General features: G+C 46.9%; 1 protein-coding gene across 1 annotated transcript in view; it reads right to left on the bottom strand.

Annotated features, from left to right (window-relative positions):
* Window positions 1-8,339: 8,339 nt before the first annotated feature.
* Window positions 8,340-13,561, bottom strand: part of OMA1 (OMA1 zinc metallopeptidase) — a 45,438-nt gene continuing 40,216 nt past the window's right edge. Inside the window, 1 exon segment of the mRNA XM_016429883.2 lies at window positions 8,340-8,810. Coding sequence (XP_016285369.2) covers window positions 8,589-8,810 — 222 coding nt within the window. The 3' untranslated portion in view covers window positions 8,340-8,588.

Genomic DNA, 13,561 nt, shown 5'->3' with positions numbered 1-13,561 from the left:
TCATTCTCAAACCCACACTGCTTGCACTAAATGCCTCCCCTAATCCAGGGACACCTCCTGAGCTCCCCCACCCACTAGTGACTTAGCTCCATCCTGGCACCATCTATCTCTCTCTGTCTCTCTTTTTTCTCTGTCTCTCTCCTTTCTCTCTTTCTCTCCCTCCCTCTCTCCCTCTTTCTTTCCCTCTCCTTCTCTCTGTCTCCCTCTCCCTCTGTCTCTCTCCCTCTCTCTGTCTCTGTCTCTCTGTCTCTCTCTCTGGAAAACTGCACCCCACGCTAACCCAAAACCCTGGAAGATTAGACTAGCTCTAAAGCCAACAGGATTATATCGTTTCCACTTTGTAAAAATTCTCTACTACAAATTCTCTTCAAGTTAACCCAGCAGGAGGAAAAGAACTGTTTGGGGCAGCAACTACATAAATATGCCTTGGTTTGGTTCTGTACAAACAAGTTGTTGATGTTGTTGTTTTAATCCTTCTGCCAATAGTATCCCCAAATAGAACATCACTGCTAATGTACACAAATACTCGCTCTTCAGCTCTGCTGTTTAAACATGTGGGTTGGAACTTTAAAAAGAGAGAAATCTCAATCAAAGCCAAGCTGGTTTTCTCCATGATGGGTTCAGTGGGTTGTTTGTTTTCTGGGGGCAGCCGGGGGCACTGATGGGGTTTCCTTCCCAGTAATTAAGTCAGAGAAATTTCTCACTGCACATTAAAGAACACTCCAGGCCCAAATAAAATGCATTTTATGAGATGATTAACAGGATTTTATCCTTCAAATGTATGAATATGCTTAAAATGGACATTTTTATTGCTCTTCATAAAATATTATTAAGATCACTGCTTTTACGCTGAGGGGAGGGGAAAAAAAGAGATAGCGGACGTCCTGAGTCTCGTGGGAGGGGAGAACAAAGACTGAGCTTTGGCTGACTCCTCTGACGTGACGCTACCAGCTCCTGGGAAGATGCTTGCTCGTTGTGTGACCTAGAATATGCCACTGAACCTAAGCTCTAGTGTGCTCAACTACACAACGAAAGACGTGGACGAGACGGCTTCTAAGGTCAATTCTGGCTCTGAAGATAATGGTCTAAAACATGAGTGGCCCAGAGAGGTCATGCTGTGTGGGGTTTCCATGAGGAGATGAGAGTTCAGAAAGTTATGAGCATGGATGATCCGGAGTAACAAATCTCACCTCTAAGACTCAGTAGTCAGTCTCTGTGCGACGTGATGACTTTTGGATCATTACCAAGAAATGTGGATTACTATTCAGTCTCTCTGAAACGGGGCTACAACTAGTTAAATGGGCAAAAACAGACAAAAACCTTGAGATGGGGAGAATGGATGAACAAATTGTGGTATGTGAATGTCAGGGGATATTATTACACAATAGGAAATTATCAACTTTAGGTTTAGAGAGGGGAGGTCCTGGGTTCAAATCTGACATCAGACTAGCTGTGTGACCCTGGGCAAGTCACTTGACCCCCATTACCCAGCCCTTACCACTCTTCTATCATGGAACCAATACACAGTATGAATTCCAAGACAGAAGGTAAGAATTGTTTTTTTGTTTGTTTGTTTTAAATACACATGAACAGCCACATACATGAATCATTCTCTAAGACAGAAAAAATTATAAATAAGTTCATAATAGCAGAAATATAAAACCCTCTATAGAACATGAAATAGTAGATAACAATGATCGCCTACCAGGAAAATCCAATAAAAGAGATGGACCTCATGGAGCCCTAAAAGAATGGTTCTTGAATAATGCTCAAGTAAGGGACAAATAACAAAAAGCAGAAAATTATATTCAAGACCACAAGTTGAACACACCAGAGTGACATTCCCAGGAGCCACTGGAACAGCCTGGTGGGAGCATACAACAAGCTCAAGGACACACATATGCACATACACACATAATAGACGCACAAACAATTATAATACAAATACGACACTTCGAGGATAAAAAAGGTGCAAAGGGGAGAGTGGGCTCAAAGTTAAAGGACCAGGAGAGTCAGACACACTCATACACAAATGGGCAATAACTTCTGGCACTTTATAGCACAGAATGTTCCAAAGGTTCGTGTTCCTTCTCCTCAGGTGGTTGTCATTCGGAATCTAATTGGTCTTGGTTTAACCATCTGACCCCGGCTGGATATAATGTCTCCTTCTAGCTCAGATTTAGGAGAGACAGAGAGAAACTCCACTCTGCCACTGCCACAAACCCCAAGCCCCACGTGATGCCTTCTCAGGGGTCTGACTCCAACTCTAGAAATGGAATCCTTAAATCTTGACTTGGCAGATCTCTGCTGCTGGTTTGCATCCCCATCTGACTGGCAGGTCCCAAACTGGCCAACTCTTTTTCATGGGGCTCAAGAGGTGTCGCTCAATCTTCTCAACTGTCCCAGGATGCTTTCATCTACCTTAGTCCAAGGGTCAAAGCACCAGAATCCTTTCAAACTGTCTAAGGCTTTGTTTGCATCTAGTGGTCAGGATATAGGAAAATTCCTTTACACTTGGCTGATTGATTATATTTTTTCAATTTTTTATTTAGAATATTTTTCCAGTTACATGATTCCCTCCCTGCTCCCCCTCCCAAAGCCAACAAACAAATCCTCTGGGTTATCGATGTATCAGTTCAAAATCTATTTCCACATTATTCATATTTGAACTATAGTGATCCTTTAACATCAAAACCCTGATCCTATCCCCATTGAACCACGGGATCGATCCTGTTTTTCTTCTGCATTTCTGCTCCCACAGTTCTTTCTCTGGATGTGGATACATTCTTTCTTCTAAGTTCTCTGTAGCAAAGTCAGTTACATTTGATTGTGCCAGAATGTATCAGTCTCTGTGTACAATGTTCTCCTGGTTCTGCTCCTTTCACTCTATATCACTTCCTGGAGGTCTTCCCAGTTCACATGGAATTCCTTCATTGTGGCTAATTGATGTTATAAGTAAAGTGCTGGTGGCTGTTCTTATCATTGTGGCTTATGAGCCCCCATTGTTATGCTTCTTATTAACAATCAGCCACTTGTCTTAATTAGGTCTTAGCAAAGGCATTTACTAAGAATAGAAAGTTACCAAACATAAATCCAAGACAGTTTCCTACACATTCACTCAGCATCGTGAAGAGTAGATTAAATACTAGAATATAAAGGTAGCCATGCATGTGGCAGAGGCAACATGGATATCCTGGTAAAAGACTCAAGGTGTGATAACCTGCTGTGATCTGAGTTATCACACTGATGCTTCCTGTCTGGGTTATCATGAATAAACCATGCACCTCCTCTGAGCTAATTTCCCAATCCATAGAAGGGAGTAGAAACAAAGCAGATATCCTCCTGTCATGGAATGGCTAATGGTAGCTATGAAGAATTCAGAGAAGGGGAGGCATGTACTAATTCACAGCAAAGTAAAAATAACTCACAAAACAACATATATATGTTTTCATACACAGAGAGAGAGAGAGATAGACAGAGACAGAGACAGAGACTATAATAATGTAAGTGGAGAAAGAAAAGAATCCATGAAACTGTACACTCCAATTATAACTGCCCAGCTGAGAAAATGCACAGTGCCTACCCTGGATATGGAAAAGATGCATGAACTATCAAGCTCCAGTGTGAGGTGTGGCTGATCTCTGTTGCTCTTTCCTCCTTTTCTGTCCTTGGTTCATAGAAGAACTACATGGGGAATATATTTTAAAACTCCAAAAAATATTCATTTTTTAAAAATGAGGCATAGGGTGAACTCTAGATTTGTAAGAGGCAGTATAGCCTAGTGAGAAGAGCCCTAGACTTGAGACAGGAGAGACTTAGGGTCGAATTCTGCCTCCAACACTTACAACTGAGTGACAAGTGAATTCATGTCTCTCAGCCTCAGTTTCTTCATCTGTCAAATGAGGAAAATAATACTTTCTGTATCTATTTGACAAAACTATCATGAGAATCCAAGATAATTTCTATAAAGTATCTTGCAAACTTTAAAGCACTATGGGGGCAGCTGGGTAGCTCAGTGGATTGAGAGCTAGCCCTAGAGACCGGAGGTCCTAGGTTCAAATCTGGCCTCAGACACTTCCCAGCTGTGTGACCCTGGGCAAGTCACTTGACCCCCATTGCCTAACCCTTACCACTCTTCTGCCTTGGAGCCAATACACAGTATTGACTCCAAGACGGAAGGTAAGGGTTTAAAAAAATTAAAAAAAAACTTTAAAGCACTAAATAAATGATAAAGATTGGTTATAATTGGCAGTTCAGTGACCCTACCTGAACATGGAATCTGGAACTTGGGATCCTCATAAAGTCCTATGATTTATACATAATTTGGTCTTTCTTGTTTCTGTCTTTGGATGATAAAGTTTCATCCTTTAGGTCTGAATTATTCATATTATTTTCATACTTCATTTTTCAAAACAAGACAAAGAAGGTGGGACACACCCTACAAGTGAAAGAATGAATGAAAGGATGAAAGGAAAGGCATTATTAAATGTTTACTATGTGTCGAGTACAATCCTAATTACTGGGGATAAAAAAAAAACCAAAGGAGACAGACCCTATCTCATTCATTCATTCAAATGATTTGCCCTGGATCAGACACGTAGAAAGCACAAGAGCCAGGACAAAAATGCAGCGAGAGCCTCAATGTCCAAATCAACTGCTCTACTACACTAAGTCAGGTAGAAATAATTCACATTTGTACTGAATTTTCAAAGGATCAAAAGAGATATATTAAGGTCTATTCAAAACATAAAAAGAACTATCTATGCCTATTATGAGGGTCTGGTTTCTTTCTTTTTCAGAATTGAAGGGAAAAGAGTGGGTTTCTTAATTAAAAATAAAATTAATTTTTTTAAAGAGCTGTCTAAATGTTATGTAGGCCATAAATGGCACAGTGGATTGAGCACTGGTTTTTTAATCAGGAAGCTCTAAGTTTGAATCCTGTTTACTCAGACACTTACTAGTAGTGTGACCCTAGGCAAGTCACTTAACCTTTTTGTCTCAGTTTCTTCATCTATAAAATGGAGATTTGCTTTAAAAAAAAAAAGGCACCTAGGTGGCACAGTGGATACAACATCACACTTAGAATCAGGAATTCTTCCCAAGTTCAGATCTAGCCTCAGACACTTACTAGCTTAATGACCCTGGGCAAGTCACTTAACTGTTTACCTCCGTTTCCTCATCTATAAAGAATTGGACAAGGAAATGACAAACCACTCTGGCATCTATGTCAAGAAAACCGCAAATGGGCAGCTGGGTAGCTCAGTGGATTGAGAGCCAGGCCTAGAGACGGGAGGTCCTAGGTTCAAATCTGGCCTCAGACACTTCCCAGCTGTGTGACCCTGAGCAAGTCACTTAACCCCCATTGCTCAGCCCTTACGTCTCTTCTGCCTTGAAACCAATACAAAACCCCAAATGGAGTCATGAAGAGCTGGACATGACTGAAACTACGGAGCAACAGAAAGTGGGGATAATAGCACTTATCTCCCAGGGCCACTGTGGGGACCAAATGACATAATGTAGAGGAGGTGCTCAACGTGCTATGAAAAGGTGGGCTGTTATCATTATTATTATTACAAAGCCTTCTCTATACATCATGTCATAGTGGAAAGAACTCTGAGCTTCCTACCTAGATGAGTTTGACGTCTCTGAATCTATTTTTCACATATAAAATGAGAATAAATGACACTTCGACTGCTCTCTTCACAAGATGGAGAGCAAAGCTCTTTCCACATTGGGAAACACCTAGAAAAATGGGAGCTGGGGCTGATTTTCCTGCTCTCCACTAGCGAGGCGTCTCACAAGGACCCTTTTTCACAGGGCGGATGGAGCACCCTCTGACAGAGGGACTGACCTGTCGTCTTCCAGCTAACCTGGCAGACCTGGGAATCAAACCCAGGACTCAGAGCTCCAAGTTTTGGGATCTTTCCATCAGAAATCATGCTGGAGTCCTGCTCCAAAATCATCGGGAGAAGGCTGGTCCAACTGTCTTCTATGGATGTGCCAGACATGAACATGAAGGAACGGAGACTGAGGAATGGAGGACTTTGCCTCGGGCACGGCATGCTGGGAGAGCTGGTGCTCAGACCAAGGTCTTCTGACCCAGAGGCCTCTGTGCTTTGATCCCACCCAGAACTTCAGGCTCAGAGTGACTGAGATCGAATGGAGGAGAATTTGGAGCTGAGCTTTCTACTTTTCTCCAGGCTTTTTAAACATTTTGATGTTTAGCATCATGTAAAACTATGAGGTAGTTTCTTTAAAGGTCTACATGTCAACTTTCATTTATTGCACTATCCCTAGAGGATGCACACCAAACGGCTGTCTGGAGAAGAAATAAGCATTTTAAGCACCTACTGTGTGCTAAACACGTTATAAAGATCTCATTTAATCTGCACTACAACCCTGGAGATAGGTCTATTATGATTCTGAGGTAGCCAGTGACTTGCCCAGGGTCACACAACCAGTAAATGCTGGATTTGAACTCTCGGCCCAGTAGTCTATACAATACACCATCCAGCTGCCAATTTGGATGGGAGGTCATCCTTTCTGTAATTCGTTTCTCACTCTCCTTGGCCTTCTCTTTCTCTACCGTGGCTGTGTTGTGGACCTGGGTTAACATTCTCTTCAACCGCACCACAAATCTTTCTTATCGCCATATTCGCCAGCCTTTGTGACTGGGTGGTGACACGGGGTAACTGGGGGGACACGGTCCAAGGCTAGCCAGAGAAAGCTTCCAGATCTCAGCCCCACAATCCTGACCGATGACCCAAAGGTCCACCCGCCTTCTAGGGTTTCTTGGAACCATCATTTCTTCAGCCCAAGCCTTTGTCGTGAGAAACTCTCTCTCTGAAGAGATAAAGCCTCCTCTTCACCTGAGGGCTTTCTCTAGCCTAGGGTCACACAAGGGGTGGGGGGAGGGAGCCCAAGCCTTGGAGCCCCCCGGGGCACATTCTCTTCTCCAGGAGGCCATCAGCTTCTCCAGTCATCAGTCTTGGCAGTCTCTGGGCATACTGACCGCGAGCGATGCACCCAACACAAAACATGCGAGGACGTTCCCAACACGCTACACTTTAAAGTGCATCTGCCAATCGGCCCCCTCGGTGCTGTCCTGCAGCCTTCGCCAGCGCTCCTTTCTCCTGGCCCGAAGGCCTGACTGGCTAAAGAAAGTCCCCCCATCTAGACCCCGTGATGGGCTCAGCCAACGTTCTGCCTGCCACGCGGTGGGAACAGGAATCCTGTAAAGGACGCATCGGCGGCTCGTCCTCTAATCCGCCCCCGCCTGCGACTCCCCAGCCAAAATGCTCTTTCTCGCCCGCCCGCTCGCTCCTCTGTATGTGGGGCTCGAGAGTGCTCAGCTCAGGGTGGGGAAACACGGCCTAAATGCGTTATTTTTCATTTATTAACGACTCTTACTAACTCCAGGCAGAAACACTCTTTCTGTGACGTGTATGATGTAGTCAATGTTTTGTTCCCAAGAACTAACACCATCGTCCCTGTGGTGCCGCCCCGCTTCCCGACATGTGTCATCCGGAAGACGGAGGGACAGAACTAGGGGCGACTCGAGGGGCCAGAAGAGGGAAAACGGCCTGAGGCGTCCGCTGTCAAATCCCGCCACGGATCCTGCAGGGAAGCCTCACGGGGTGTTTCTCCGTCTGCCTCCAGCAGCGTCCTGCAGGCTTCTTTACCCCGTCGGGCACCTCGTCCCCAAACTCGCTTCTCCACAGACAGAAGGAGCCGTCAGTCCGCGCCCCCCGCCAGGGCTGTCGTGCTTTTGGATTAAGAAATACCCGCCGAGCCAGCCGCATGCAGTCAATCCCGAGACCTATAAATAGGGCGTGCAGCTGTCATCCCAACAGGCTGCCAACCATTCGGTGACTAAAGGAACGGAACCAGTCAGGGCCAGAAGAGGAGATCTCACCGCCAGCAGCACCACCGACGGACCCTGGAGAGGATTATACTTTTTATGATGGAATTTGGGGGGGGGGAAGAGTCTGAAGGGAAGCCTCCACCCACCAGCACAGACCCAGAGCTCCTGCCACAAATATTCTGGAGAGCCCACACTTTGTGCTCATGAGGCTTTTACTTCTAGGGACCCGAAGATTTTTCAAATATTCTGGTTTTTTTCCCGCTATTCCGTGACCTCTAAAATTGTGAAGTGAATGAAAAACCAGGGACTTACCTTTTTGCCTCCAGTGTCGAGTCTTTTCTTAAAGGGCCAATTTTAAGTTAAATGAAGGCAAACACTAGATCCTCGGCTTTAATTTCCATAACGAGTCCATCTTTTAAATCAAATCCATCAACCAAGCCAAGCATGTGGGACAGCAAAATGTATGCAACTTAAATCTCTTTGGGGATATGCTTTCTTTATTGAGGTATTAAAAATAGAATCAAATACTTTTAAGATTCACGAGCAAAAGTTTAAATATCTATTAAAGAATTTTTACTAGTGCCAGGAGGCCACATGATTCAAACTGGTATCTTCTCTCTCTCTTTTTTTTTATCATTTTAAACTGATCCTTTTTAAAATAGTCATATGCAAAAATGAGAAATATTGCTATATTCTTCACACAAGCTCTCATGTAAATTGTAAATCAACTTCCCGTTCTTTTGTCAGCCATAAATGCTAATGGAATTGCCTCCTTTTTCTGAATCGGAAGAGAGTCCGTTTTATGCTTTTGAACTAAAGTTCCAGGGATACTTTGGTTTTCTCCCTCCGTCACTTCCAGAAAATGCTTCTTGGTAAGCATAAAAACCAGTCGAGGATCTGGTCCAGAAAGTGGCGGGCAGTTACAGCTCTCTCTAATTTTAATGGCCTAGAAAGAGATAAATAATAAATAATAAAACATTTTATTTAGGTCTTTCTTTTGATAATTAATATAATATAATAAAACATAACATATTAGTATAATATAATATAATTAATATAATAATATAGAAACAGTCACACAGGCTTCTTTTTATTTTAAACCCATACTTTCTGTCTTAGGAACACCCCTATGCCAGAGGGACAAGGGCTAGGCAAACAGGATTAAGTGACTTGCCCAGGGTCTCACAGCTAGGAAGGATCCGAGGTCAAATTTGAACTCAAGTCCTCTGCCAAGTAGCTACCCTTCACACAGACGTCTATATTTCTCTCCCTCTTTGAAATAAAGACACAAAGAAAACAAAAAGAGCCATAGATGAAACACCATACAACATTATCTTCTTGTTCACCTGAATAATAAAATTTTAAATACATCGATACCTGCAAATAAGAAGGAAAATGATCTGAGAATAAATAAACTCTCCATGTTTGTTTTTTAGCCTAGCTGTCGATATTTGATGAAAAAAAGTTTAACCCCTATATTCAAATAAAAATCATATAATCATAATCTTGGGGGTTTTCTGGATCTTTTATATTGAACTATATGAAGAAAATTATTTTATTAAGATATTTATTCCTTCTGTACTTTATGAATTCACTGTTCTTGCTTTCTTTCTTGCTTGCTTTTTCCATCCTAGTCCTGTAGTTTCATTGAAACACTACAGGAAGCACTGCCAGCCAATAACTTCTCTGCAACTGCTACACAAAGCACTAAGAGGTTGTCACAATAATGATGGCTCACATTTATATAGCACCTACTATGTGCCAAGAATTGTGCTCAGCAATTTATGAATATTATTTCATTTGATCCTCTCTGGGAGGCACCTGCTTTTATTACCTCTAAAATACAGAGGAGGAAACTGAGGCACATCACAAGGTCTCAGAACTAAAAAGTGTCTGAGGCTGGATTTGAATTCAGGTCGTCCCGACTCCAGGCCCACCACTCTGCCCATTCTGTCATAGACTTGCTCACGGTCCCATAGCCAGGATCCATCAAAGCAGGAACTTGAATCCAGATCTTCCTGAAGACTCAGGATGCCACATTGCTTTTCCCTTCAACATGGAAACTGAGGACAACAGTACCCAAGTCTCCTTGTTGAGAGAAGAACGAGGGTCACAACGACAAGGCGGCCTCTTCTCTCATCATTCAAGGCCCTTCTTCCTGGAGGAGTCACCGCTGCCAGTTCTGCCTCCTTTGGGGCCCGACTGTGGTCAGCACGGCCGGCCATCTGTAGCCTGGCCTGAGCAGACGCTGTGGCTCTCCCTAAATCTTCTCCTCACAACCCGCAGTCGCTTTCATCTTCACACGAGGAAGATTAACCAGCCATTTTCCAACACACTTTAATGGATGCCTCAATGCTCCAAAAAGGGCAGTTTAACACCTCCTCTATTTGGAAAAGGTTCATAAAGAGTGTGGCAGGTTTCCAAAGGAAAGCAGACAAAGCTAAGCTAGCATCAGCTCCGGCCCTTCTCCAGCCGCCTCCATCGCTCTCCCGTGGGAGTGGCTACCCTGCCCCATCCTTCTAGCCCTCACAGACACCAGGAAGGCTCTCCCTTGGGTTTCCCATTTTCCCAGTAAACAGGAAGAAGGAGGCCTTCATCCACCCTGGTACGGGGTTCTGTACCTACCTGGCAAGTTCCTCAACTTCCATCCACGCAGGAGGGCGAGGCCTTAGTTCCAACCTCGGGGTGCTGGTTCGCATTCAGGCAATCCCCCCCCCAACCCCCACTGATCATACAGATCAAGAGTTTCCTCCCTTCTGCTACACAAGAACTACATTAACGTCAAGGGCCATGATTCAGGCACGGGGAAATCCCCAAATCCTTTATGTAGAGTTTAAAAAGCAACATAATCCTCTTAAACTCATTTAGCAATTTTAAATCTCTGGACTGTCGGCTTACCCTCCGTCTTCCAACAGCTGGGCTTTCTAATGGCAGAAGTTTGTCGGCAAGGCCTGCTTTGCCCCTTGGCCTCTCGGCATCTTCACAGGTTCGGTACCGTTTGTGGTCCAAACCCTTCCACAAGGTTGGCAAACCCTCGAGTCACACCCGGGTCACTAAGCTCATCCCGCTTCAAATGAAGCTCTGCAAGGCCTCGGAAGGCCCAGCCGGCCTGTCCAACTGGCCAGGAACCAGCCAGGCCCAGGCCGTCAGCATGGACTTGGGAAGCCCAGACAAGGCATCCGAGAGAGGACACACCCAAAATAGACTCCCGTGTCTCCACAGGCCACGTTAAGGCCTCGGACACCCTGTGAGTCACGGAGGGCCACTAAGGAGGGACACACCAAGGGGCGAGGACGATCCATTAAAGCCTGAGGCTCCGAGTCTGGCTGCCGACCAGAAGGGGAAATGGGAGCTGCAGGAGAGGCGGGGGTCCCTAAAGACGCCCTAAAGGCGACCCAGTCAAGGGAGGGAGTCCCATTTGGGCACAGTTCTCCCCCACTTCCGAAGGCTGGCTGAGCCCGCCTGCTGCGGCCCCCTTGGCCTTCGGCTAGAGACGCCCTTCCAAAGCCGTGAGAGAGCAGAGGGGGGAAGAAGTGAGAATGGAGGCCAAGCAAAACCCGGAGTTCTCTCCTTTCGCCTCGGCCTCCTCTACACGGCCGCCCCGGGGATGGAGCCTCTTCCCTGCTCGCTCCCCATTCCCCTTGTCCTCCGGTCACCCTCCCCTTCCGCGGGCTGCTCTTCTCTGCTTTCTTCCTCCGCTCGGGGTCTCCTTTTCTTCATTTTCACTGCAAGGTGTCCAGAGCCAAGAGCGATGGCGGAAGGCCAGGAGGCGGGTCCCCATCAGAAGGGCAGAGTTGGGGTGAGAAGGCTGGAAAGGGGGGCGCTGGTTGTCAGGCGATTCTGTTTCCTCCTGGGAGTCTCCCGAGTTGGGAAGGATGCGGCCCGACCTTTGACTTGGGAAAACCTCGGCGGTGGCTGAACGGAGGAAAGACTGGAGTGTGGAGAGAACTGAGGCAGGCAGAGCGGTGATGGGGAGGGGGGGGTGGAGACAGGTTCGCAGGGGGCTGGGCCAAGGTCAGAAGAGGGAGGGGGCCGGCTCGGGAGAGTCTTGGCCACAGTTCGGCTGGGGGACACGAGACCGGGAGGAGAGCGGGAGACTCCAGGGTTATAAGCTGAGCCGGGGGATGCCAGACGCTCAGAGTCAGAACAATTCCATGAAGGTGCCCCCGCTCGGCTTCCAGCAGAGGCAGAGCCCCGGCAGAGTCGTGCCACACAGAAGAACCCTTCGTTTGTCCTCCCCATTTCCCTGTGGAGGCTGCTGAGGCCAGGCAGGACGGGGCCCTGCCTGTCCTCTGCCCAGAGCCACAGCAGAGCGGCTGGCTTTAGAAAGGAAGACGCTAATGAGGGGCTGCCCTTCCATTGGGGAATGGCTGAACACATTGTGGTACATGTTGGTGATGGAATACTATTGTGCTCAAAGGAATGATGAACTGGAGGGATTCCATGTGAACTGGAACAACCTCCAGGAAGTGATGCAGAGCGAGAGGAGCAGAAGCAGGAGAACATCGTACACAGAGACGGATACACTGTGGTACAGTAGAATGTAATGGTCTCCTCTACTAGCAGCAATGCAGTAATCCAGGACAATTCTGAGGGACTGACGAGAAAGAACACTATCCACAAGCAGAGGATAAACTGTGGGAGTAAAAACACCGAAGATAAGCAACTGCTTGACTACAGGGGCTGAGAGGAAATGGCGGAGGAGAGACTCTAAATGAACACTAGTGCAAATACCAACAACACGGAAATGGGTTCTGATCAAGGACACATGTGAGTCCCGGTGGAATCGCGAGGGCTATGGGGAGCAGGAAAAGAAAATGATCTTGTCTCCAATGAATAATGTTTTGAAATGACCAATATGGCGGCTCTTCCTTCCGAGGAACTCACAGAGAAGCCCTTCACAGAGAAGCCCTGCGGGCCCTCGCCTTGCCCTTTAGAGCGAATGCCCGGTCTTTCTCCGACCCTTCCACGGTGCTGGGCTCGGAGTCACGGCTCTGCACGTCCGGGGAGGAGGCGGGAGACCGTTCCAGGCCAGCCGCCAGCTAAAGCGCGAGGCGGAATGGGCAAGGAGGCCCCTGAAGAGGATGGGGAAGGGGTAAGAAGAGTAAAAGGGAGGCAGCCGGGCGGCCCAACGGAGGGAGGTTATTGAGGACGGAGAAGCCAACGTGCTGGAGAGGAAAGCAAGAGAACAGGGAGAAACAGATGGACACGCTTCTGCATATTGGCCTCGGCGAGGAGAAAGGAGTCCCCTCGGAGGCGAGTGGAGGAGGGGATGCGGCGGAAGGCGTCGCAGGGCCGGAGGCCAGAAGAGAAGAGGCAGCTCACCGGGAGGGCGAACGTTGGAGCCCCTTCGCTTCGGTGAAATAGCCTCGGGCCTCCTGAAGGGCCGGCTTGAGAGCACGCATGCAAGTATCTAGTGAGCCCAATGGGCAGTTTTGTCCCTCGGTGGTCCCTGGGAGGAGCAAAGGGAGGTGAGGGGCTGCGGGGGAGGTCAGGGAGCAGCCGAAGGAGCTCGAGCGCCCGCGAGGCTGAGACAGAGACACGAGAGCTCAGCAGGAGGAAAAGAGCACTAACTGCACTGAACCTTCACCAGGAAGGTGGGGCAGGAAACGGAAAGGGATGGATCAGACAATGCATTTCAAGCCAATGAGCAGGAAGGTGAGCATGGGGGGGGAGGGGTGACGAGGAGATAGAAGA

Source organism: Monodelphis domestica, chromosome 2 (assembly GCF_027887165.1).
Source record: "Monodelphis domestica isolate mMonDom1 chromosome 2, mMonDom1.pri, whole genome shotgun sequence".
Taxonomy (NCBI): Eukaryota; Metazoa; Chordata; class Mammalia; order Didelphimorphia; family Didelphidae; genus Monodelphis; species Monodelphis domestica.
This window is presented reverse-complemented; position numbering and strand designations above follow the sequence as displayed.